This window comes from Tamandua tetradactyla, chromosome 11, assembly GCF_023851605.1.
Source record: "Tamandua tetradactyla isolate mTamTet1 chromosome 11, mTamTet1.pri, whole genome shotgun sequence".
NCBI classification, from domain to species: domain Eukaryota; kingdom Metazoa; phylum Chordata; class Mammalia; order Pilosa; family Myrmecophagidae; genus Tamandua; species Tamandua tetradactyla.
This window is the reverse complement of record NC_135337.1, coordinates 32,397,968-32,424,333: the sequence shown is the minus strand read 5'-3', so window position 1 is coordinate 32,424,333 and position 26,366 is coordinate 32,397,968. Positions and strand designations below refer to the sequence as shown.

Genomic DNA, 26,366 nt, shown 5'->3' with positions numbered 1-26,366 from the left:
AACTTTAAGTGCCATTTTAAACCCAATGAAATTATGCCGGCTTTAGCCTCAGCTGCCACCCAATTTTTACTAAGCACCCGCTATGTGCAAGAGACGAAGACCGGTGGAAACGGCTGGAGGAAAGCGTGGAAAAGAAATCACCAAAGCAAGCCAAAACTCAAAGTTACAGAAGCAGAATCAATTAAATGAAAAAGTGGCTTTAATGGTAAACGTCTTGAGGGCACGGCCCTACTCCTAAACCCTCAGGACTTTGCTCAGTAGGAAGTATTCCGTTAGCGTTTCAACAGTGCTTAAGGCGAGTGAACTAGTCCTCCGCACCGCACAGCCTCCAACGCCAGCAGCCAGACACCGCTAGCCCTGGGAAGCCGGAGCTTAGACCAGACGCTGGCTGGGCCCAGTCACGTGACAAGCGCAGGCCAATAGGCGAGCCGCCCTCAGACCGTTCTCCTACGAAGGTGCCGGCCAGTCGCCGCCACCTAGCAGCCGCCATTACTGGGAGAACTGGCGGCGACGTCGACGGTCGGTGGAAAACGGCTTCCCTGCACTGCTTCATCTTGTGCAACCGGAAGAGAACTATCGGATAAGATTTTTTTTTTCCACAAGAGGTAATCGAGCCTCTTAAGGGAGCATCGCCCGAGGGCCCAGGTGGGAAACCCTGTTTCCTCCACTCTTCCCCTCCCCCATCGGCGCTGACCACGACACGCGAGCAGTTAGGCCAACCCAGTGCGAGGCTGGAGTTTAGGTGAGCTCTCAGTTACTTTCCTTTGGTTTTACCAGCTGCAAACTTTGGGCTTATTAGAAACTCCAGTGGATTCTTTGTTTCCCCCCAAGCGCTTGGTTTTCTGCCAGGAGGCAGTGAGAAGAAGAAAGCTGGGGCCAGGGATGGTGGTCCAGTTGTACCCCTGCAACTGCCTGTTCCCATCTTGAAAAACGAGCATGGTCTTTGTAGTTCCTCCTAGGTTTGGGGGCTGTAGGAAAGCTGGAACTTTATCTGGCATTTTTTTGCTGCGTTTATTCTGTGCTCCATTATTTGAGACAGGGAAATCCTGGTCCTTGATTCAGTTAGTTAATTCAGTTAACATTAAGCTCTTGGAATGTTCTAAGCTCTTGCTGCAAAACCGGATGTGGACCAGACTTCAAGGTGCTCACTTGTGCTATTTGGAGATATCATGGGGTGCTTTACGGGATCGTGGGAAGGGAAGTGAGGGAAGCTTCCCCCTTAGAGGTGATAACTAATCTGGGTCTTCAGGGACAATTAGAAGTTGGACTAAAAAGTGATGATGAGAATAGCTCTGGTGAAAAGGAGAAATATTTCAAAGGCGTGGACATGTGTGAGCACAAGAGTAGTTTGGTACATTGGAGACTGGATTAGCAGAAGATGAGATTATGGAGGAGACCACTTCCTCTTGAAGCCTGCTCTGACTGTTTTTTGTTGTTGTTGTTACCTTAGCATTTATTCTGACCTCTGTCATAGTACTAATTATATGCACTGTGTTATAGTTACCTATTAACAAGTGTCTTTTTGCAAAACTGTATCTCCTAATTCCTAGCTCAGTGCTAGGTGCCTTATAAATATTTAAAGTAAAGGAACAAATGGAATCCAAAAGAAAAGTAGTATCCTGGAAACCAGAGGAGCTTCAAGAGGGTCACAGTAGTCTAGTGACAGATGTTGAGAGGTCAAGTTAGATAAGAATGAAAAAGAATCCATTGTATTTAACAACTAAGCATGGTAAGTATTAGCCTAAGTGTATGGGGACTTTTAGTGGAATGGTGGAAGAAGCCAAAAGCCAAGTGTTAGGTGGGAAGTAAAGCCATGTAGTTCTTTTAGGATGCCCTGGTGTGAGGTACAGAAGAGAGAAGATTGAGGCTGCTGACAATAGGATCAAGGGAAGAGTTCTTAAGAAGACCTGATAATATTTACATTATCATGGATTAGTATAGAAATGTTAATAATAGAGGCAAGAGGGAGCAAGGACCTTTAGATGGGAGGGGTGATATCTAGAGTACCCAGGGAAAGAATTCTTAGGGAGGCTTTTGCATTCTTACACTGAAGAGAAGGAATGAAGGAAGGAAATGAGAAGATTAAATCATCATGAAGAATATATGTTTTCTACACATTAACTTCTATTTAACCTTAACTGAATCCTGGTTTTATTTTGACAAACTTGTTATCTCTTGGATTGTAGACTGTTCACTTGATGATGTAGGAGTTGGAGTCAGCATTTAAGCTCATCACAAGGCAAATTACTTTTGACCTTTCTGAGCCCTAGAGCCCTCTGATTTCCAGAACCAAAAGCTCTTTAGTTCCATGTAATGCTGCTTCCAGGTTTGTCTAAGATCTACTATGAAGTTTTATTAGAAATACACAGATGGTTTATCCTCTGCCAAAGTATTTTTAAAAGACTTTTTATTAAGTCTCAAAAATTTCAGCTCTATCTAAAATCGACTCTTTCCAGGCCCCAAATATGGCAAGTTTTATTGCTTTTTTTTTTTTTTTTTAAATAAACTCAATTTCTTGAGACTTCAGTATACATATAGGGCAATAATTTAATATCTGCACCACGGAGGTAGTAATAATTGAGCAATTACATTTTTTTCTTGGAAAACTAAAAAAGATTGGTTGATCCTGATATTTTCCAAAGGGAGAAAATCTTGCCAAAGAATTGAGACTCTCCTTATATGCCTATGTGTACATTCAATTAGAGGTTTTTTATGTTTCTTAAAACATTTTAGAGATATTTTAGCTTATGTCTACCTTTCAGAATATCTTTGGCTTATAGTAGTTGTCAGGGATGACTTTGAAATATCCACAACCACCTGCAGGCGCCATTTTTCTTGGAAATTTAAATTTTTGCTTTTGTATATTGTTGGTGGGAATATAATTGAAATAACCCCTGGAGAACAGTTTTAACATCTGGCCAAATTTAAAAGCATTGGCCCAAAAATTGTTCCTAGGAATATATTTAATAGGTATTGGCATATGTGTGCTCTGATGTATTGACAAGGATATTCATTACATCAGTGTGTATAATAGCAGAGGATTAGAAATAACCTTAGTATCCATATGTCCACATCCATATTATACAAATTGTGCAGCCATTAAAAGGAAATGGGCAATAATATGTGTGCTGACCTGGGACCAGTTTTAAGAGCAAATATCTGAAAAGAGTACAGAAGTAATTGCTAATGGTAAAAGGGAGATATGGCTGGCTGGAGGATAAGGATGGAAAAAGAGACTTTTTGTTGTATACTATTTTCAGAATTTCATACTATGTGGATCTTATAATTCAAATAAACTTTTTTAAAAATCCTTAAATGATGCATTATCTCTTAACTTTAAGCATTTCCCCAGAATTCACAAGGTTATTTTGTAATGAGGTTCTGAGTGGGCAAAAGGGATATGATTTTCAGACAACTTGTTCATGGAACCATGGAATGATTTGACAAGGTGCTAGCTAGTATGTGATTGTCTTCCTTAAGTTAAAACAGAACTTTTCATGATCACTTATGATACAGTTACATTGGGTGATTGTAACTGGTAATTACAGTGTAACATTTGATTCTTATTGCCATTTCATCTTCCTATGTAGTCTTTCCTTTTAGAAATGTATTCATGAGTAAAATCTGCTTTGAAAGCAGGAATAAAATGATGACTCACTATAAACATTAGAAACAACTGTGGACGTTTACATAGCCATGCCAGGACTACAGGTTATGCATAGTTGCCAGTATATTTGTAACTATATTTTTTGCCACATTCAAGATAATATGGAGGGTGAGTGATTTTAGAGAAAGGATTTTGAATTAACCAATCTATTTAAATGAATGACAAATTGCTTCTGATACTTCACAACTGATTGTGACCCACTGTTATGTCAAAATAAGGTGCAAGTTTTTTGGGAGGGGAGTATGTAGCTAGACAATTGGCTGGTATTTTCTGTTTTCTGTTAATAATTAAGAATAAATTGAAATTAATAATAGAAGAAAAGCTTTTGAGGTAGTAAAATTAAATAGTAAAATTGATAACTATCAAAACAAAAACTTGTCAAGAAGCCTAAAAAGCCAAATAAGGTTCCCCCCCTTACATTTAAAATAGGAAACAGAAGATTAAAATACTTTGAGCAGTAAGACTGGGATAATTAAGGAGAAAATTTCTAGTCCCTTATTGTTGATCAGAGAGCTTCACTTCACTCTAAAAACCAGGGCCTCCAGCCAAGGAATGGAGAGCATTCACCCCAGAAATCAGTGATGTTATAAAAAGATTATTTTGCTCAATGACAGTCTTGAGAGCTTTTCTTGTTCCTTGTTAGTTCATCTGCGGCCCTTGATCACAGTTTGCGAGTGAGAAATTTAGCAGGTAGTGGGAAAGGTGTTTTAAAGGAAAAAAATTAAGACACTAACTAGAGTATTTCGGTAGTCATAGATACTAGCAGAAATTAATTCCAGAAAAGTAATTAAATGTATAAAATGGAATCATAAGACAGAACAGAAAATATAATCAGGCATTGTAAAGTCTTGGTAGAGGACAAAGTACAGGCAGGCCTTCCTAAACCTAGTAAAAGGGAGGTAAGGGAGGTAAAGTAATAATTAATAAAACAATAGTATTCTGTAAAAAGATCCTTATGGAAAAGAGGTGAAACATTTACAAGAAGAAATAGAATAGGGAATAAGAGGAGCTAAAGGAAGTTAGTTTTAAAAGGTCTTCTCTTGTACATTAAGACACGGTATCCTCTGCAAATGACCACAATACGGTTGAGGATTTGAGGAGTAGAAGAAGTTTGGAAAAGGCATTTTATGATTGATAGTCATAATTTTTTGAAATCAGGTTTCTGAAATCAGGTTTCTGAACAGCAGTGAGGATCTAACTTAGAAGTAAAACATTCTTGATATCTCCACTTTTTCCTTTATATAAAGTCATATCTGCTCTATTTCTAACATAAGACTGCTTCTGAACACTTTAACTCAACATACTGGATATAATATTGATCAATGCAAACAAGGTCCTTGCTCACATAGAACTTATATTCAGCAAGTGGAGGGTGAAGGCATACAGACTGTAAACAAACAGACAAAAAAAAAGACATGATGGTGAAAGCAAAACAATGGAGGAGTGATGGATTGAGGAAAAGGGGTGAGTATGTCTATTTAAAATGGGGTTATCAAGGAAAAGTCTCCCTGAGGAGCTGACATTTGAATAGATCTTGAAGAAGGGCATTTCAAAATTACTATAAAGGCTTACACTTGAACTGGGTTGATGCATTGCCAAGAACTGAAAAGAAATGTTTGCAGTGATATGACTGAGTAGGAAGAATGATAAGAAATAAAATTGAAGGAACGATAGACCAGACCTTCTAAGGTCTTATATCAGCTTGGAGGCTTTGGAATTAGTCTTTGTGTGAAATGATGACTAGGGTTGTGGTACAGTAGTGAGAGGAATTAGGGATTTATTCTGGAGGAAGAGCTTAGAAGATTTGACAAGGAATTGATTGAGGGGAGACTCAGGAGAAAGAAGGGAATTAGGAAGATTCCTAGGTGTCTATCTAGGGTATTGGTTAAGTGGTAGTGCTGTTATCTGGTCACGGCAAAGATTTGGCAACAATTAAGCTTGAGAGATGGCCGGGGGGGGGGGGGGGGGTGGTCTAAAATCAAGACCAGTTCATGGTGTCTTCTCCCACTGTCTCTTGCCTGGAACTAGTTCAGAAGCTCCTTATTGGTTTCACTCTTTAATTCTTGCCCTCTTGGGTCCTTAGTTATTCAGAAACTGGCATTTAGAGAATAAAATTAAAATTCTTACCATAGCCTAAGGGGTTCTGCATTGTCTAGCCACTATTTTTTTGTTTTTATTTTGTTTTGTGTGTCTGTGTTAACTTGTCTGTGTTTTAACTTCATTATACTATTTTCATGCCCTTTATCTGTACTCTTGGCCTTTGTGTTCTTCCTTTAAACATAACAAGCTTGTTCCCAGGTTAGGGCCTTTCCACATACTGTTCTTTCTGCCGAGAATACTTTCCCTAGTCTTTGCAACTCAAGTGTCACGTTATAGAGGTCTTCCCTGACTACGTTTCTCATGTCACATTACCCTTTTTATAATATTTATTGCTAACTAAAATTATTGTACTTCTTTTCCTTTTGTTCTTCCGTTAGAACATAAGTTCCATTAAGGCAGGAGCGGTTCTCTCTTGTATATTGCTGTATTCCCAGCACTCAGAACAATGCTTGGCCTAAAAATGTTTAACAAACATTTTGAATAAATTGAACTGGGAAACATGAATTAGTATTTGACCGAAGAAGAGAAATGACAGAGTTTAAACACCTTTGGAAATTAGCTGATAAATAGAAGACTAAGGGTAAAAGGAAACGAGAGTACAGGGAATGATACAGTAGAAGTAGCCATCAGGGGAGAGGGATATGGTCCAGGCCATATAAGGAGAAAATGAGATGGAAAAGTATTGGAAGAAATGATGATGGTCAGTAGCAGATGATGAACTATAGATTGCACTGTCCAGTATGGTAGCCACTGGCCACATGTGACTGTTGAATACCTGAAATGTGGCTAGTGCTACTGAATTTTAAATTTTATTTAATTTTAACTAATTAAAATTTAAATATCTACATGTAGCCACTCTATTGGATAGTTCAAGATTAAGGAGATAGAGGTAGAAAGAAATTTCATCAAAGGGAAATTTAAAACTTACATAAATTAATCTCTTTTTAAAAACTGATATAGATAAGAACTTTTAAAGCTAGTTCCCTGGGACTTCTGCTTAGCAACACTTTGCTAGGCATTTGAAACAAAAAATGAATTTAACTTTATTCAGAAAGGACTCTTGCATTTGTTCACTTTTAGAATGTTGTAGGTAAATAAACTTCATTAACAACAAAAATTTTAACTCAACTAAAGACACTATTAAGAGACAAAAAATATAAACCACAGTGTGGGAGAAGATATTTGCAATACATATAATATGAAGAACTCACACAAATCAATAAGATAATGGCAGATAACCCAATAGAAAAATGGGTAGAACACTTCAATGGGTGCTTGACAAAGAAGATACCCAAATGGTCAGTATACACATGAAAAGGTATTTAGTGTCATGAATTATCAAAAATGCAAATTAAAATCACAGTGAGATCCCATTACACACCCACCTGAATGGCTGAGATTGAGGACACAGATACTACCAAGCTTTGAAAAGGACATGGAGAAACTGGAATTCTCAGACTGCCATTGTGTATAAAAATTGGTAGGACATTTTGGAACACTGTTGAATGGTATCTGTTAAAGTTGAACATACATATAACCTATGACCCAACAATTTTACTCCAGAAAATATCCCAAAATAAATACATATACTTATACATTATACTTATACAAACAAATGAAAAAACTGATTCCCTGTCTCTAAGAGATTGGGACCTGGGCATTAATGGATATTACAAGATCCACGAATGATTAATATGCAGCTAGAGTTAAGAACTATCACTGCTTTAATGCAAATAAAACCAGTCTCTAAAAATGGACAATTAACTTGATAACCATACTTTTCACATGCTGATGATGTGTTTGTGTTATTCTCTGTGCAGCAGTAGTACCTTAAAGTAATTATGTTTTCTAGGAATATTAGCTATCTATCTTTCAAGAAGTTATTAAGTATTTTATTTTAGATGTAGCAGTATATACCAAAGAATAGCATTTTAACACTTGGCATTTTTCTTTCTGATGAATTGTTTCAAAATCAATAACTTTATTTTCAATTTCTTTAATTGTGATAACATGTAAAACAAAATTCCCCATTTTAACCGTTTTGAAGTGTACAATTCAGTGATACTAATTGCATTCACAATATTGTGATACTATCACCACCCTCCATTACCACAACTTTTTCATGACCCTGAACAGAAATTCTTAGCTATTAAGCAGTAACTCTCTGTTACCATCTCCCCACTCCTCTCACCCCTGATAACCTCTGATTTATTTTCTGTCTCTATGAATTTACTTATTCTAGATATTTCATGTATGTGGAATCATACAATATTTGTTCTTTTATGTCTGGCTTAGTTCTCTCAATGCTTTTGGTGTCCATCCATGTTGTAACATGTATCAGAATTTTATTCCTTTTTATGGCTGAGGAATAATCCATTGTATGTATTTATCACATTTTGTTTATCCATTCATCTGTTGATGGACACTTGAGTTGTTTCTGCCTTTTGGCTATTGCGAATAATGCTGCCATGAACATTGATATTTAAGTATCTATTTGAGTCCCTGCTTTCAGTACTTTTGGTTATATACCTAGCAGTGGAATTGCCAGGTTGTAGGATAAATCTTTATTTAACTTTTTGAAGGAATTACCAAACTGTTTTTCACAGCAACTGCATCATTTTAAATTTCCACCAACAATGTTCAAGAGTTCAACTTTGTATCCTTACCAACACTTCTCATTTTGTGTTTTGTTTTGTTTTGTTTTTTCTGCATGGGCAGGCACAAGGAATCCAACCCGGGTCTCTGGCATGGCAGGCTAGAACTCTGCCTGCTGAGCCACGTGGCCCATCCATTATTTTCTATATTTTTAAGCAATAGATAACCTAGTGGGTGTAAAGTGATATCTCACTGTGATTTTGATTTGTATTTCCCCGATGACTAACGATGTTGAGCATCTTTTCATGTGTTTACTGACCATTTGTCTGCTTAGGAAGAATGTCTATTCAATCCATTGCCCATTTCTTAATTGGATTGTTTGACTTTTTATTGTTGAGTTATAGTTCTTCATATATTCTTAAGAGTAGACCCTTCTCAGATACGTTGTTTGCAAGTATTTTCTTCTATTCTGTAGTTTGTCTTGTCGTTTTATTGACAGTGTTCTTTGATGCATGAAAGTTTTTAATTTTGATGAAGTCCAGTTTATATATCATTTTTTGCCCATGCTTTTGGTATCATATCTCAGAACCATGGCCAAATCCAAAGTCATGAAGGCTTTCCCCTTATGTTTTCTTCTAAGAGTTTTGCTGTTTTAATTCTTAGGTACAGGTCATTGATCCACTTTGAGTTATGTCATGCAGGGAGATTCAGCGTCACTCAATTGCATATGGATATCCAGCACCATTTGTTGAAGTGACTATTCTTTCCTCATTTAATATACTTGCCAACCTTGTCAAAAATCAGTTGGCCATAGATATGGGTTCATTTGTGGACCCTCAGTTGTATTCCATTGGTCTATATGTCTACTGCTTTAAATACTATGGCTTTGTAGTAAGTTCTGAAATCAGGAAATGGAGACCTCCAACTTTGTTCTTTTTCAGGGTTAATCTGGCTGTTTGGTCCTTGCAATTCCATATGAATTTGAGGATCCACTGTTAACTTTTCCATTTCTCTAAAAAAGAGAAGTTTAATAAGGATGTGTTGAATCTGTAGATTTTTTTTTTTGGCATGGGCAGGCACGAGGAATTGAACCCGGGTCTCCAACATGGCAGGAGAGAACTCTGCCTGCTGAGCCACCATGACCCGCCCTGTTTTGAATAGTATTCCTATCTTAATAATAATAAGTTTTCCAATCCATGTACATGGAATGTCTTGCCATTTATTTAGGTCTTCTTTAATTTCTTTTAACAGTGTTTTATAGTTTTCAGTGTACAAGTTTTTGACCAGCTTGGTTAAGTTTATTTCTAAGTAGTTTCTTCTTTTAAATGCTATTGTAAATGAAATTGTTTTCTTAATTTACGCTTCAGATTGTTTTTTGCTGATCTGTAGAATAGGTGTTATCTTATACTCCACAAATTGGCTGAATTCACTTATTCTTGTAGTTTTCTTGTGTATTCTTTAGTGTTTTCTGTATACACGATCATCTAATATGCAAATAGGTAGTTTTTCTTCCTTTCTAATTCAGATGCATTTTGTTTCTTTTTCTTGACTAATTGCTTTGACTAGAATTGCTTTTGCAATGTTGAATAGTAGCAGTGAAAGCCAGCATCCCATGTTCCTGATCTTAGAGGGAAAGCTTTCAGTATTTCACCATCAAGTATAATGTTAGCTGTAGGTTTTTCAAGAATGCCCTTTATCACATTGGAGACGTTCCCTTTTTTTAGGGCGGGGGTGTACATGGTCTGGGAATTGAACCCAGGTCTCCCGCATGAAAGGCTAGCATTCTAACACTGAACCACCCGTGCACCCAGAAGTTCCCTTTTATTTCCATTTTGCTGTGTGTGTGCATGTGTTTTTAATCATGAAATGGTGTTAAATTTTATCAAATGCTGGAACTTCCTTAAAATGATAGAGGGAATGTATGAAAAACCCACAGCTAATATCTTCCTCAATGGGGAAAAATTGAAAACTTCCCCCTAGATCAGGAACAAGACAAGGATGTCCACTATCACCACTATTATTCAACATTGTGTTGGAGGTTCCAGCCAGAGCAATTAGACAAGAAAAAGAAATACAAGGCATCAAAATTGGAAAGGAAGAAGTAAAACTATCACTGTTTGCAGACGATATGATACTATACGTCGAACACCCGGAAAAATCCACAACAAAACTACTAGAGCTAATAAATGAGTACAGCAAAGTAGCAGGTTACAAGATCAACATTCAAAAATCTGTAGCATTTCTATACACTAGCAATGAACAAGCGGAGGGGGAAATCAAGAAACGAATCCCATTTACAATTGCAACTAAAAGAATAAAATACCTAGGAATAAATTTAACTAAAGAGACAAAAAACCTATATAAAGAAAACTACAAAAAACTGCTAAAGGAAATCACAGAAGACCTAAATAGATGGAAGGGCATACCATGTTCATGGATTGGAAGACTAAATATAGTTAAGATGTCAATCCTACCTAAATTGATTTACAGATTCAATGCAATACCAATCAAAATCCCAACAACTTATTTTTCAGAAATAGAAAAACCAATAAGCAAATTTATCTGGAAGGGCAGGGTGCCCCGAATTGCTAAAAACATCTTGAGGGAAAAAAACGAAGCTGGAGGTCTCGCACTGCCTGACTTTAAGGCATATTATGAAGCCACAGTGGTCAAAACAGCATGGTATTGGCATAAAGATAGATATATCGACCAATGGAATCGAATAGAGTGCTCAGATATAGACCCTCTCATCTATGGACATTTGATCTTTGATAAGGCAGTCAAGCCAACTCACCTGGGACAGAACAGTCTCTTCAATAAATGGTGCCTAGAGAACTGGATATCCATATGCAAAAGAATGAAAGAAGACCCATATCTCACACCCTACACAAAAGTTAACTCAAAATGGATCAAAGATCTAAACATTAGGTCTAAGACCATAAAACAGAGGAAAATGTAGGGAGATATCTTATGAATCTTACAATTGGAGGCAGTTTTATGGACCTTAAACCTAAAGCAAGAGCACTGAAGAAGGAAATAAATAAATGGGAACTCCTCAAAATTAAACACTTTTGTGCATCAAAGCACTTCATCAAGAAAGGCACATGAAGAGATAGATGCTCAATGTCCCTGGCCATTAGAGAAATGCAAATCAAAACCACAATGAGATATCATCTCACACCCACCAGAATGGCCATTATCAACAAAACAGAAAATGACAAGTGCTGGAGAGGATGCGGTGAAAGAGGCACACTTATCCACTGTTGGTGGGAATGTCAAATGGTGCAACCACTGTGGAAGGCAGTTTGGCGGTTACTCAAAAAGCTGAATATAGAATTGCCATATGACCCAGCAATACCATTGCTGGGAATCTACTCAAAGGAATTAAGGGCAAAAACTCAAACGGACATTTGCACACCAATGTTTATAGCAGCGTTATTTACAATTGCAAAGAGATGGAAACAGCCAAAATGTCCATCAACAGACGAGTGGCTAAACAAACTGTGGTATATACATACGATGGAATATTATGCAGCTTTAAGGCAGGATAAACTTATGAAGCATGTAATAACATGGATGGACCTAGAGAACATTATGCTGAGTGAGTCTAGCCAAAAACTAAAAGACAAATACTGTATGGTCCCAATGATGTGAATCGACACTCGAGAATAAACTTGGAATATGTCATTGGTAACAGAGTTCAGCAGGAGTTAGAAACAGGGTAAGATAATGGGTAATTGGAGCTGATGGGATACAGACTGTGCAATAGGACTAGATACAAAAACTCAAAAATGGACAGCACAATAATACCTAATTGTAAAGTAATCATGTTGAAACACTGAATGAAGCTGCATCCGAGCTATAGGTTTTTGTTTTGTTTTGTTTTGTTTTGTTTTGTTCTTGCTATTATTACTTTTATTTTTTTTCTCTATATTAACATTCTATATCTTTTTCGGTTATATTGCTAGTTCTTCTGAACCGATGCAAATGTACTAAGAAACGATGATCATGCATCTATGTGATGATGTTAAGAATTACTGATTGCATATGTAGAATGATATGATTTCTAACAAAAAAAAATGGACAGCACAATACTACCTAATTGTAATGTAATTATGTTAAAACACTGAATGAAGCTGCATCTGAGCTATAGTTTTTATTTTATTTTTTTTGTATATATTTTTGTATTTTTTATTTTTATTTTTATTTTTTCTCTATGTTATCATTTTATTTCTTTTTCTGTTGTCTTGCTGTTTCTTTTTCTAAATCGATGCATATGTACTAAGAAATGATGATCATACATCTATGTGATGATATTAAGAATTACTGATTGCATATGTAGAATGGAATGATTTCTAAATGTTGTGTTAGTTTATTTTTTTTAATTAATAAAAAAAAAAGCAATTAGCAATCTTGGTCGTGCCTCAGGCTGTTTTTAAGAAGACTGTAGAACTTTGTGAAGGCCGTATTAATTATTGAAATGGTGATGGGGATCCAGGATGCAGGAGGAAACTCTGGGGCCCACCTCACAAGCAGATGTGAAACTGACAGTGATGCTCCTTGCCTGACATCCCAGATCTGAAGGACTCAGCTTCTTTTACTTAAATCCTACATAGCAGCATCTTCTCCTTTTCAAAAGCGGTGTCTGTCATAATAAGCTATCAGAACTGTCTTGAGCTTTTGGCACCGCTCTTCTCATTTTGACTCACAGTGTATTAAACATCACAGTGCTTAGCTGTTAGATATGGCCTTATTTTTGGAGTTAAAGAATCACTCCTCATAGAAGTCCTGTTTTTGTTTCTACCACTGTCTTAGAGGTCACTACCTCTACCTGACCAGTTGCTTACCATTTTGTAATGCTTTTCAAGCTGCAGAATCCTTCTTTCTCTGTCTTTGAAGCTGGCACATTCGTTGTGGTACCCAATGTAATCAGTTCCAGGATAAAATAAACATAAATCCTTCCAAAAAAAAAAATTTTATCAAATGCCTGTTCTGCATCAATTGCAGTAATCATGTGAGTTTTTCCCTTTGTCCTATTAATGTGGTATGTTATATTGATTGGCTTTTCACTTTAGCCAGAAAATCCCTTGCTTTGACTTTCTTCTTTCATTGAATTAACAATTCAAGAATAGCTGTATACTAATATTATCTTTATCATTCTCTGTTATTTCTTCTTCTTTTTTTTTTAACCAGAAACTTAAAGACTTTTCCTGCTAAGACCTCAATTTGTGTTTTGGAAAGGCAGAAAGAAATACTGTAAAAGACTGAAATAACTTAAATCATTCCTTGTCTAGAAAATAGTTTTTATTTATTAAAATTGATTAATTTGCTATTTTGCTTTTGTCTTTTTGCTGTTTTAATCATGGTGTGCTTTAAAATACCATATCTGTTACTCTTGAATAATACTGTGTAGTTTCCACTCTTGCAAACACCATTTTTACTAAGTTATTTTAGAAGCACTTAACTCAGTTATTAACAGATTTTTCTTTTCAGGGCCCGGATTTGTAGACTACATTAGAACATCAGGATCTGAAGAAGTTAAGAATGTCTCTGCTAAGTCGACAAACAGCTATTGTTAACCCCCCTCCACCAGAGTATATAAATACTAAGAAAAATGGGCGTTTGACAAATCAACTGAAGTATCTACAAAAAATTGTTCTGAAGGCACTATGGAAGCATAGTTTTTCTTGGCCATTTCAGCAGCCCGTGGATGCTGTCAAATTAAAATTGCCAGTAAGTATGTTTTAAAGTTATTTTAGTTTAAAGAAAGAAAAGAAAAGCCCTGTAAAGCTCTTTATGAAATTAATATTTGCTATTATAAAATATGTTTTTAACTTAATAAACATCTGATTTATTCAGAACCATCAAAGAAATATCCCAGTGAGCACCAGTTAACAACAAAGCTTATTTTTCTGGGCATTGGATTTCTTATTTTAATAATTGTGACAAATTATAGTATGTGTTTTCTTCTTATAGCATATGTTCTTTAACCTTTTGACTCAGAGAAAACCATTATGAATGTCTGTCAATTATTTAGATACTAGACTGTTTTATAGTCTGCTTTTATTGTCAGTAATTCAGCTGTCTATGACTATGTTGCAATTGTCATTTCTTACTATTCATACTGTTTCTGCTTTTAGCAAACTTTCCCATATTGCGCTTTCTCTTTTCTACATGCTACCACTTTGAATTTCATATCCACTATAACTTAGGATAAGAAAAAGGTTGTAAGAAAACTTATTGTCAATTTAGTTTTTATTTGTTGAATTGGTATTTGACATCACTTAAATCCTTAATATAATAGTTCTTGCCTGAAGATAAATTTTTACCAGTTTTGTAATGAGATTTGCTGTATTTGGGTAAATATAAATAACCTGAACTGTTGCATTCAAAAATTTGTTCTTACCTCATTAATATATTGCTCCTATAAGAATAGCTAAAATTTTAGGGGCACTGTTCATTTAATCCTCACAATGACCCATGATATAGATAGTATTATTTCTCCCATTTTGAAATTGAGAAGAAGGAAGTTAAGGAACCTGCCCAAAGTAAGCTTGCCAGTAAGTAACAGAGCTAGGATTCAGAACCTAGACAGTTTGACTCCAACGTAGTTTCTTTTAATTAGTACTTTCCTTAGTAAAATTTAGTAGTGTGTTTACTCATTAGTTCAGTGAAATTATCACTTTTTCAAATTTGTAAGTCTGTTTATCTAATGGCCTTTCTAGCCTCCAAATTGCCTGCACAGCAGATAGTAACAAATTAACCTGCCTTTTGAATTTATTTTTAAGGTTCATGTAGTAAAATTCTTTTTGTACTTATTAAAGTTTGGGAAGCTATGTCACAACAGATTAAAGAGAAGTTAACTGCACATTAACTTTTACTGAACGTAGACTAACTGGCTGACAGTCATACAAAGTTAACTTTGAGACCTCAGGATGTCTCAGCCTTCAAAGTGGCTGATATGTCGCAATTCTTTCTTTTAAATGATATATATATATATTTTGTAACTTTTTTATTGTATAGTATAACATATATACAAAGCAAATAAATTTAAAAAAACAATAACTTTCAAAGCATTTGTCAACAAGTAGTTTCAGGACAGATTCCAGAGTTTGTCATGGGCTACCATTCAAATGATATTTTTCGAGTGCGTACTATATGCCAGGCTTTTCTATCCCACCACTCTATTAAGTTACAACCTCTTTATTACCAAAGCCAGTGTCAATACTCTAAAGTTCTCCCATGTACTCCCAACACACTTTGGTTGTTTTAGCAATAAATTTATTGTATTATGGTTACTCATTTATATGACAGACTCCTCAAAGCCAATAAACCAAGGAAAAGAATTCTCTTTACCTTCATAAGATATTATCCAGCTCTTCAGCTGAGAGTTCAAATCCAAACTCCTTAAAACACACCACATAAGCCTTCACAACAAAAAGTTCTTTTATCTTGATGCAGTCATGACCCTGTGCTGTAGACAATATAAACTCTTACTGCCCTCCAAACATGGCATCCTTTCATGTTTTTTTCTTCTCCTGCAGCCTTTCCCATCCCCTTTACTCTACCTGAAAAAAAATCCACTTTTTCAGATGAGGACTCAGCTCAAATGTTCTTCTCCGTGAAGTTTCTTCTAACACTTCAAGGCAGACTTAATTTCTTCACACACAGAATTAAGCTTTAGGTCTTATGTTAGGAATTTTTAACTTATTTTTAATAGAATGGTTAAATAATTTTTAATATAGCTCATAAAAAGGGAGCTAGGATTGGACCCTGAATCTGTCAGACTCCATAAGTATTAGTTTCCTTTCTCTCATGCCCTTCATTTTTTATTTTCAGGTATAGTTCTACTCTTAAATTTTCATCTTTATTATTTATTTAATAATAAATAATAATAATTAATAAATAAATTATTATTTAATATAAATAATAATAATTGCCCATGGCAATCAGCTTTGTTTCTTATTTGTAAAGATTTTGGTTTCCAGATTATGGATTTTTAAAGATAATTTCTCTCTGGAGTTACAGGTACATAGTTCTTAAATTTCTTTGTTTATCAGTAGTTGTATTAATTAATTCTTGATATAACATCTAGAATTTCTTCTTCAAAACCGTAGGATTATTATGTCATTGTTAAAAATCCAATGGATTTAAATACAATTAAGAAGCGCTTGGAGCATAAATATTATGTGAAGGCTTCAGAATGTATAGAAGACTTCAATACAATGTTCTCAAATTGTTATTTGTACAACAAGGTATGTTAAGCCTTAAGTAATACTTGCTCATTTTTTGCTTTTCTGTATGGGAAGTATGTATAAACAAATGTGCTGATTTCACATTTTAAGTAATGACTTGGGGTATCTTAAAGGGAAATGTTTTTTCATTGGATTATAAATTTTCAAACATCAATATTTGTTCAATCTATTTGCTGTAATATATATTTTTTATTAATTAAAGAAAAAAAAAGAAATTAACCCAACATTTAGAAATCATTCCATTCTACATATGCAATCAGTAATTCTGCTGTAATATTTTTGTCTGAATATCTATAATGGCTTATTTTTTTAGTGAAATACCAGTAATAACTGGTTTTTATGAGTTAAGTATTATTTTAAAATGTTCTCTACTGCACTTCTGTCATTTTCATTAAAGTAAATGAAAAACCTTATTATGCACTAATCTTAGTTAATTTTCAGGGTATAGATCCCTGGCCATAAGCCTAAGGAGACAAGCAAATTCATACTTCTAAATTTCACAGCTAGTTGGCTTAAAGATCACATACATTCTGTTATATCCTAGTGGTAGTATTTGCATTTCTGTTAATCCATTAGCTTGTATAATAATGTATGTGGACATTTTGAATTTAATCTTCACATTTGCTCTCATCCATAACATTGGATATGAGTGTTTGGTTTTTCCTCCATATAATATTCCTGTTTCCCAGAAAACTGTATCCTTTTCAGGCTATTCTATGGTATCTAAAAATTTTAAAGCTTATATCCCATTTAAAGAATTATACTGTTATCACTTATTTAAATATGATAAATCCAAGTATTTGGCATGTGGTTTATTCAAAATCATTAGTGGCACAGGAATTATTACTGAAATGTAATAGAAATTTTGGCTTAGTTCCCAAGGTAACTAGCAATGTTACCTTATATGTATAAAAGATTTAAGAGTGGTTACCAATGTAAATTTGTAAAAATCAAAGCCAGTGATACTCTCAAACTACCATTGGTAACTTCATTTAACCACAATTCCAAAGATTATTTCACTAAAATTCACAAAGATTATTTCATTTAAAATTCGTTTTTTAAATTGAATTCATTTTTAAAATAATTTTCTGTAATTTGCCTGACCTAGCTTAGAAATGTGTTCTCTGCTTGATTGTGTTGCTTCATAATTTATTTAGTTTTTTTCAGTAGTGAAGTAAAAAGCAAGAGGAAGACTTCTAAGTAGGTAGTTAGGATTGAAAACTGACTCAGCACTACAGTGTCATTTTTTAAAATTTAGTTAATTGAAAACTGACTCACATCAAGTCAAATGATAGGGTACTTAGTGGCAGAGCTGTGAAAAGTTTTGTATAACCTATTTGTAAAAAAGAAGTTCTAATTTTTTTGTACTAGTAGGGTTGGTTGAATTGTAATCCTCTAGTCCCTCTTGGCCCCTTTTAGAAGTTGAAGGATGCTTTTTAGAAGTTGAATGGTTAGGATGCTAGAATTTAAAATGAGCTGCTTCACTATTTCTAAATTCAATGTAGATGAGATAAACACTGTTTAGGAGTACTATGTCATTGCCTTCTTTAGGGCACCCTGAATTATGGGAATTTGGTATAGTAAACATTCTCCATATCATATAACCTCATATATATTTAATGTATTTTCTAGCCAGGAGATGACATTGTTTTTATGGCACAAGCTCTAGAGAAGTTGTTTGTGCAAAAATTATCTCAGATGCCACAGGAAGAACATGTTGTGGGTGGTAAGGAAAGAATAAAGAAAGGTAAGCCAGAAGATAAACGTTTTATGTTTATGTTGTCCCCCTCTCTCTTTATATATATGTATATGTATATTGTATGTGTGTGTGTGTGTGTGTGTGTGTGTGTAGGAAACTGTTTAAAACAACTGAAACTAAATATAAATCCCTCAAAAGAAACAGATGAGTCCTTCTACTTCTTATCCTATTGGTATAAAATGTCCATTAGAATAATTGGCTAAACCTTGATCATAGGATAGCTATCAGAAGAGTAGAGAAGATTGCACTGATCATGACCATCAGCCAGGTTTCCTGTAGCATAATGCCTTCATATAATAGGCACTCAATAAATCACAGTTGCTACTATTATTTTTAGTAGAATCTGTGTCTGTGCAATACTAAGCCAAAATTGTCAGTGTTCTCTGATCCAAACAGCCCACAGATGAGAATGAAACGTTGCTTTTATGTCTGAAGATTCCCTTTTTCTCATCTTGAGAATATTTTCAGAGAGAAACATCCTACAGATAGTAATTGTAATATTAGAGTTAGAAAATAACTTTTAAGTATCCAAATGAATTTATTGTAGATTAACCAATAATGTCATAGATGAAATGTTAGCTTATCTTTGGATCACTCAAGCTTGGTAACCTTTATCATTCTATGTTAGTTTTCTCATCTGTAATAGAAAATACTGGCATTCATGGTTATAAGTATTTTTGTAATGTTTATAGTTAAGTGGCTGAGATATAGGAGGCTTATAGTAGAATGATGGTAGAGGTTGTTTTTATTAATAGTAATATGTATTTTTCTTTGTTGTTAATAGATCTTTAAGATGGGTCAAGATTTATAGCTTGGTTTAACCAATCCCATGAGATATTCACTGATGATTAAAGTTCTTACTTTATTATGTTTGGAAAAAGGTTAATTTTAAGTCTGGCAATTTAAGGTGTAGGCTTCTGCACAAGGAATAAAATAAGCCCTTACCAGTTGGATAATGCATAGATCAATGTAGTATTTGAATGCTATGTTCCAGAACACTTTTGGCTTGATAAATCAGTGAGCAAATCAGAAAATTTTGCCATCTTGTAATTTACACTCTAGTAGAACAAGAGAGACAAATATACATGATATCTTCGGAGTAGGCCTCACAGAGAAGTTAAGAATTGGACAAAGAACATTTCAGGCAAAGGGAACAGCTAGGGCAAAGACCTTTAACACAGCTTTTAGGTCAAACCCTTCATTTGTATCCTAAATCTTGGTTCCTTTTTTGTCTTCTCAAGGATAGTATTCTTTCCTGCATCATTTATCTATCCTCTCCGGGGTTAGTCTTATTACTGTGTAAACATGTTATGTGTTAGTATCTCATCTTTAAAATTCTCCTTTACCCATATCCTATTTTTAGCTACTGTCCCATTTCTTTGTTTTCTTCTTATATGTGCCAAGTACTATATATTATGTGCCAAGTTCTATATTAAGTACTTGAGATGTAGTGTTGAGTAAGACAATGTCCTCTTACCCTCAGAGAGCTTTTGCTCTAGTTGGAGAGATAGACAAAACTAAGTAAATATAAGTATGCCTCACTATTCAAATCTGTTTCACTACTGAGTTTAAAGAGCAAGAGTTAGGATGCCAAAGGATATGAGGTTATCTGAATCAATTTCATTCCTAAGTTTTAGTTAATGAGTAGTGAGAGGTCAGATATTGAGAGATATCAACCCTATTTTAAAATGCACTCAAATCTATTTAGTTCCTGAGTTTGACAAAAATTTGGAAAGCCAGGAATACCTATTTATTTTTTTTTGTCAAATTTGTTACTGTCTTGGAAAAAATGAAGCTGAACAAGAAAGCAAGAGACTAATCGGGGTTATTTTATATAGGATGGTTGAAGAAAACAACATGTGAATAAAGGTCTAAAGGAAATGTTGGACGGAGCCATGAGTGTATCTCTTTACAGGCAGAACAAATAACATTCCTATGCTTGTCAAATTTGGAAACAACAGTAAAGCCAGTAAGCTAGAATGAGATATGTGAGAGGGATAGTGTTAGGAAGTGAGGTTGGATGGAAATTGAGGTAGGGGGAAGAAGGTAGACAGATCATACAAATCCTTATGAGCCAATGGATCCAATGATCCTTATGGTTCATTGGTATGAGCCAAACCAATGGACTTGGTTTGGCTTTTTTTACTTGGAGAGAAATGGAAAGCCATTGGAAATATTGAGCAAAAGTGATGGGATCTGATTTGGGTGTTAAAAGATCAAGTTAGTTGTTATTCTGAGAATAGATTGTAGGGTGCAAAAGTAGAAGAAGAAGGGCTTTTTAGGATATTATTGCAATAATCTAGATGAGAACCGATAATGCCTTGGACCAGGTATTTTACCACTATGAGAAACAGCTGGAGTCTGAATATCTTTTGAAGATAGAGACACCAGGGTTTACTGGTGGATTGGATATTGGGTTTGAGAGTGACGTCAAAATTGACTCAATGTTTTTGGCCTGAGCAATCTGGTGAATGGAGTTGCCTTAATGGAAGCATAGAATTTGACTGGGACTCCTTTTTTTTTTTTGCTTTTAAAAAGTGGATTTATTAAGTTGTTTCAGGTATACAGTTCTAAGGTTATGAAAATGTCCAAATTAAGACATCAGCAAGAGGTTACCATCCCTCAGCAAAGGGTGATGCTGTCTGGAACACCTCTGTCAGCTGGAAAGGTAGATGGCTGGCATCTGCTGGGGTCTTTGGCTTCTGGATACCTCTGTCAGCTGGGAGGGCATGTAGTAACATCTGCTAGCTTTCTCTCCTGGCTTTTCATTTCATAAGGATTCCCCGGGGTGTTTTATTCTGCATTGCTAGAGGTTTCTGGCTGTTTTGGCTCAAGGTTGATTTCTTAAGTTTTCAGCAGATGTACTATCCATTATCAGGTAGATACTCATCACAATTTCTTCTTCCCTGAGTCTTCAAAAACACCTAACATGATTTTTTCCCCAAAGATCATGAGGAACTTGCCTCTATGGTTTTCTGAAAATGTGCCACAATCAGCTATCCTAAATGTTCTTAGTATAGCTGAGAATATCCACTGTTACTAGACTGATGGACGAAACTCATAGAAATAGAAAAGAATGCTTGCTGCTACACGGATGACATAATCTGGGACAATTTATGGGGAGGGTAGAAGGTCCAGGTCCAATGCTGGCCCTCAGGAGACACTCCTGACACAGGTCATGATTACGGTATTTACCTTCTATTACTTGGCAAGCACAGACTTGAGCTAAACACAAAAACCTGGAATTGACATCACCAAAATTAGAATTAAGAATGCCAACATCCCTGAATAGCAATATATACTCCAGGGTCATTGTTCATGGATAAATATTAGCAACATTACTTCTGCAGAGATGAAGTGTCCCGTCTTGAAGAGCAACTCTTGCTGCCACAGATGTATCCATGGGACAGTGATAGCTGACAATTAGTATTGGTCCTTTACACTTCACTCTTGAAGCTGCCTTATGTCCTCCACCAACCACTGGTCCATGAATGCTAGGAAATTGGAGAAAAAGGAATTAGGGAGAGTGCAGGAAAGAATGCAAAAACACTAGGCCAATGACGTCTTTGCTTAAAATTTGTTCCTAGTCTCTTTCAAATCAAGTTGGGTCTACAGCCCTTGAGTGCAAAAGACAGCATTTCTCAACTAGAGAGAGGTGGTGAGCATGAAGAATAAGAAGCCTCCTGGGATACCAGGTGTAAATTTATTCTCTTTATAATGAAGTATTAATGGGCTTCATCTGAAGCAAAGCAGTATTCAGAGTGATCAAAGAAGGTTGCACTCCTGCTGGGAGGCCTTTACAAATCAGGCAGGTCATGGTAACTCTAGGGGTCAAATAGCATTCATCCAGTGAGAATTGAAGGTCTTCGTTCACTTTTTTTGTCTCCTGCATTTTGCTGCTGCCCCTGTTAGAGTGAACAGGATAGACCTTTAAACCAAGAGGGATTAAACAGCACAGCTCCAGCTGGCCATGATAGGGGGCATACAAAAATAGGTCACAGAAGTCAAAGGGTACAGTCATTCATAATAGATGAAATCAAATCTCCTATGATGAGGGCAAATTGTAGTGCTGTAGGGGTAGGAGATAGAGCAGCAGGTGATCAGTGTGCTGGCCACAGAATATATAATGAAGGGGCTCGGCTCTCTTTGTATGGAATATAGTCATGGCCCATAGGCCATAGGGAGAACAATAACAGCAACTTCAAATTTTGTGTACATTTTGTTCAGCTTTGTGTTCAGAGGCCCAAGGAATTCTTGCCCTTAGGGAACTGTAGATCTGACAGTATCAGTACCTCCTTTTCTGTCAAGTTATATTCTTTTCTATTAAAATATCTGCCCAAAAAAGAGGCAGACTGTGCTGAAAGCAGACATATATCTCATCCCAATTAAAAAAAAAATTTTTATTAATAAAACAACATGCAAACACGAATATTCTTAACATACAAACATTCCATATATGGTGAACAATCAATAGCTCACAATGTCATCACACAGTAGTATATTCATCACCATGATCATTTTTTAGAACATTTGTATCACTCCAGAAAAGGAAATAAAAAGAAAAAACTCATACCTACCATGAGAGGGAGGGGTACAAAACTTATCCCTCCCTCTCATTGACCACTAGTATTTCCATCAATTCAATATATATATATATGTATTTTTAATTTTTTAATTTTTTTTAAACATAACAACATACAAAAATGAACATTCTTACCATATGATCATTCCATTCTTGGTACATAATCAACAACTCACACTATCATCACATAGTTGTATATTCATCACCATGATCATTTCTTAGAACATTTGCATCAATTCAGAAAAAGAAATAAAAAGAAAAAAGAAAAAACTCAATCATACCATGCCCCTTACCCCTCCCTCTCGTGGATTGCTAGTATTTCCATCTACCCAATGGAAACATTTTAGCCTTTGTTTCTCCTATTTTTTTCTATACCCGTTATCACTCCCTTTCATTGATCACTAGCATTTCAGTTTACGAAATTTATTTTAACATTTGTTCCCCTTATTATTTATTTATTTTTAATCCCTGTGTTTTACTCATCTATACAGACCGTAGATAAAAGAAGCATCAGACACGAGGTTTTCACAAGCACACAGTCACATTGTGAAAACTATATCATTATACATCCACCTGCAAAAAACATGGCTACTGGAACATAGTTCTACAGTTTCAGGCACTTCCCTCTAGCCTCTCTACTACACCTTAAACTAAAAACGGGATATCTATATAATGCATAAGAATAACCTCCAGGATAACCTCTTGGCTCTGTTTGAAATCTCTCAGGCACTGACACTTTAATACTATACATTTTGTCTCCAGGTTGAAGTTTTTGTTCCTGGCCACAGCTATCTGAAGCTAACCACAGAACTGTTTTAGTTTGAGTTGAAACCAAGTGCCCTTTTGAATAAAATTGAGGAGGCTACCAATAATAACCTTTGATGTTTTCAATATTGTATATAAATTGGTCCAGTACTGTCAACAGCAGTAGGGGTTGGGAGTGTCAAAGGGTAACAGGAGTCTGTAGTGTTTATATTGCAAAAAACCTGAACTAAATGAATTAAAGTAGAATACTAAGAGAGAAAATGGTGTTAGTTCTATGTTGTACTCACTCAAATATTTGACTCTGGTTCAAGCTTTGCTAGGTACTCAACAGAATGTAGAAGTTTCTTCTATTAAAGGAAAACCATCCCCCAAAGCACTAGAAAAAGTATTTAAGCAGCAAGCGACTCCCCCTGTATTTCCTGAGACCTTAAGTGTGACACAGAATGCTCCACTCATCTCTACCTCACAAACAGCAGCCCAAGTAAGTTTATTTTAGTTTTTAATTCATTGGTTTCTGAAATATTGTAATATAAGGTTAGATGTTATTATGTGCATTTTTTTTTAAGTTCATATGAAAATTGGTCTTCAGCATTCTGCAATCTTGGTCATACTATTTCTTCCATTCTTTACATGGCATTCGGACCAAATTTTAGAGATAGCTTAGGTAGAATTTGAGCTATTTTAATAGTATTTGTAGTATTACTATCAGAAGTTGTTCACCTATGTAGTTTTCTTTTTAAAATTCTTTACCCTACTTGATTTCTTGTGTGAAGGGCAGCTATCTGTCTAAACTCAGGTGTCAAGAAATTTCTTTTAGTATAATCACAACTGTTTTCTACCTTTCATTGATCTCAGGGGTTTGAACAAGGCAATTCTTTGGGGTGTGGAAATAAAATATTAGACTGATTTAATTTACTTGTAAAAGAGAAATTAACCTTTACTAACATGTAATACATGGATTGACAACAATACGTGTGAATTGTCTATAGACTTGGTACAAGTAATCCTTTCCTTTTTTTTCTTAAGTGATCAACTGATCAAAAAGAAGTTTGTGAACTGTTGCTATGTCATCTTAATGTAGATTTTTGTTTAATTCTTTTGTTTTAGCTTACGAGGGGTGTAAAGAGGAAAGCAGATACAACTACTCCTACAACTTCATTAGTTAAAGCAAGTAGTGAATCTCCCCGAAAACTTGCAGGAAAAAAATCAGTGAAAATGCCGCCTATAAAAGAAAATGTGCTGAAAAATGTTTTGCTGGATTCTCAGCAACAATATAAAGTTGTAAAAAGTGTTAAAGTAAATGAACAATTAAAGCACTGTAGTGAGATTCTTAAGGAAATGCTTGCAAAGAAACACTTATCGTATGCATGGCCCTTTTATAACTCTGCTGATGTTAGTGCCTTGGGACTCCATGATGTTGTCAAAAATCCAGTGGATCTTGGAATGATTAAGGTAAATGTTGTCTTAATAGAGGAACTTCTTTTATTGATTGTAAAAATAACCTCCTCATTGTAAAGAAATTAAAAAATCTAGAAAAAGATAAAGAAGAAAATTAAAATTACCAGTAGTCATACCATTTGTAGTGAATGATTGGTAACATTATTAAATGTATGTTTTTATTTTCTTCTGTTGAAACATATCCATGGTTCTTTATCACAATATTTGAATTATGGTCTGTAATACAACTCATCCTAAATTTTAGCTTACTGTATTGTGGATGTTTTCTCATTACCTAGTCTTCAAGATTATTTTTAAAAATTACATAATTCTAATGTCATTTTTTCTTCCTTCTTTTTTTTTTTGTAAGATATTTATGTAGTTGCCAATCCCCTCCCCATTTTTTGCTGGATTAATAAATTTTCATCATTATTGATTTGAAAGTTTTAAGTTATTAATTTTTTTAAGTTATTAACTTTTAGGGTAATTACTAAAAGAATAGAACTATTCAATTTCTCGGTCTTTCTCTTGACTGGCCACCACTTATACTCCTTATTCTTTATTATTGTCTAAAATTTTGGTTCTTTTTTTAAACATAGTTTTATTTTTTCATGGTCAACATTAAGTTTAACATGTTAGTAATTTTTATACTCATCCTTGTTTCTTGCATCTTATTCTTTCCCTCTGGGATTATTTTTCATTTTGTTTTCATGCAATTAAGTGTTTCTTCCATCAGTGTCCCTACAACTCTTATTATTTGTATGTCTGAAAATATCTACATTTGTCTTTACTCTTGAATGATTCTTTTACTGACTTTAGAATTCTAGATTGACAGTTATTTTCCCTCAGCACTTGGAGGATATCTTCTGGCATCTATTGTTGCTGATAAGAAGTCTGCTGTCAGTCTACTTGTCATCTTTTTGTAGGTAAACTGTCTTTCTTCTCTCTCTGGTTGTGCATTTAACTTTATTCATCTTAATTGGAAAGTAACACTTTCAGTCTAAAGACTCAGGTCTTTCTGAGGTTCTAAAAAAAAAATTAACCATTGTCTTTTCAAAGTATGTTTTCCACCTTTTCCTGTATTCTAACTCAGACTGAGAAGTCATGAAAAATTACCTGAAATAAATAACACTTTAGCTAAGTCTTAAAAGATATAATGGACAAAATTATATGGAGAAAATTGTAGGAAGGCCTTGAGGTGAGGAA

General features: G+C 35.0%; 1 protein-coding gene across 8 annotated transcripts in view; it reads left to right on the top strand.

Moving 5' to 3' along the window:
• The first annotated feature begins 359 nt into the window (after positions 1 to 359).
• Positions 360 to 26,366, top strand: part of BRDT (bromodomain testis associated) — a 79,944-nt gene continuing 53,937 nt past the window's right edge. For 2 of the 8 annotated variants that reach the window (XM_077120290.1, XM_077120289.1), the window contains exons 1-6: positions 360 to 742; positions 13,856 to 14,095; positions 16,480 to 16,617; positions 18,250 to 18,364; positions 24,035 to 24,204; positions 24,831 to 25,175. In XM_077120290.1, coding sequence (XP_076976405.1) covers positions 13,907 to 14,095; positions 16,480 to 16,617; positions 18,250 to 18,364; positions 24,035 to 24,204; positions 24,831 to 25,175 — 957 coding nt within the window. In that variant the 5' untranslated portion in view covers positions 360 to 742; positions 13,856 to 13,906. Of the gene's footprint in view, positions 743 to 1,536; positions 1,730 to 2,192; positions 2,327 to 13,855; positions 14,096 to 16,479; positions 16,618 to 18,249; positions 18,365 to 24,034; positions 24,205 to 24,830; positions 25,176 to 26,366 lie in introns of those variants that run through there. The other 6 variants (XM_077120288.1, XM_077120283.1, XM_077120286.1 and 3 more) reach the window with 5 other exon arrangements.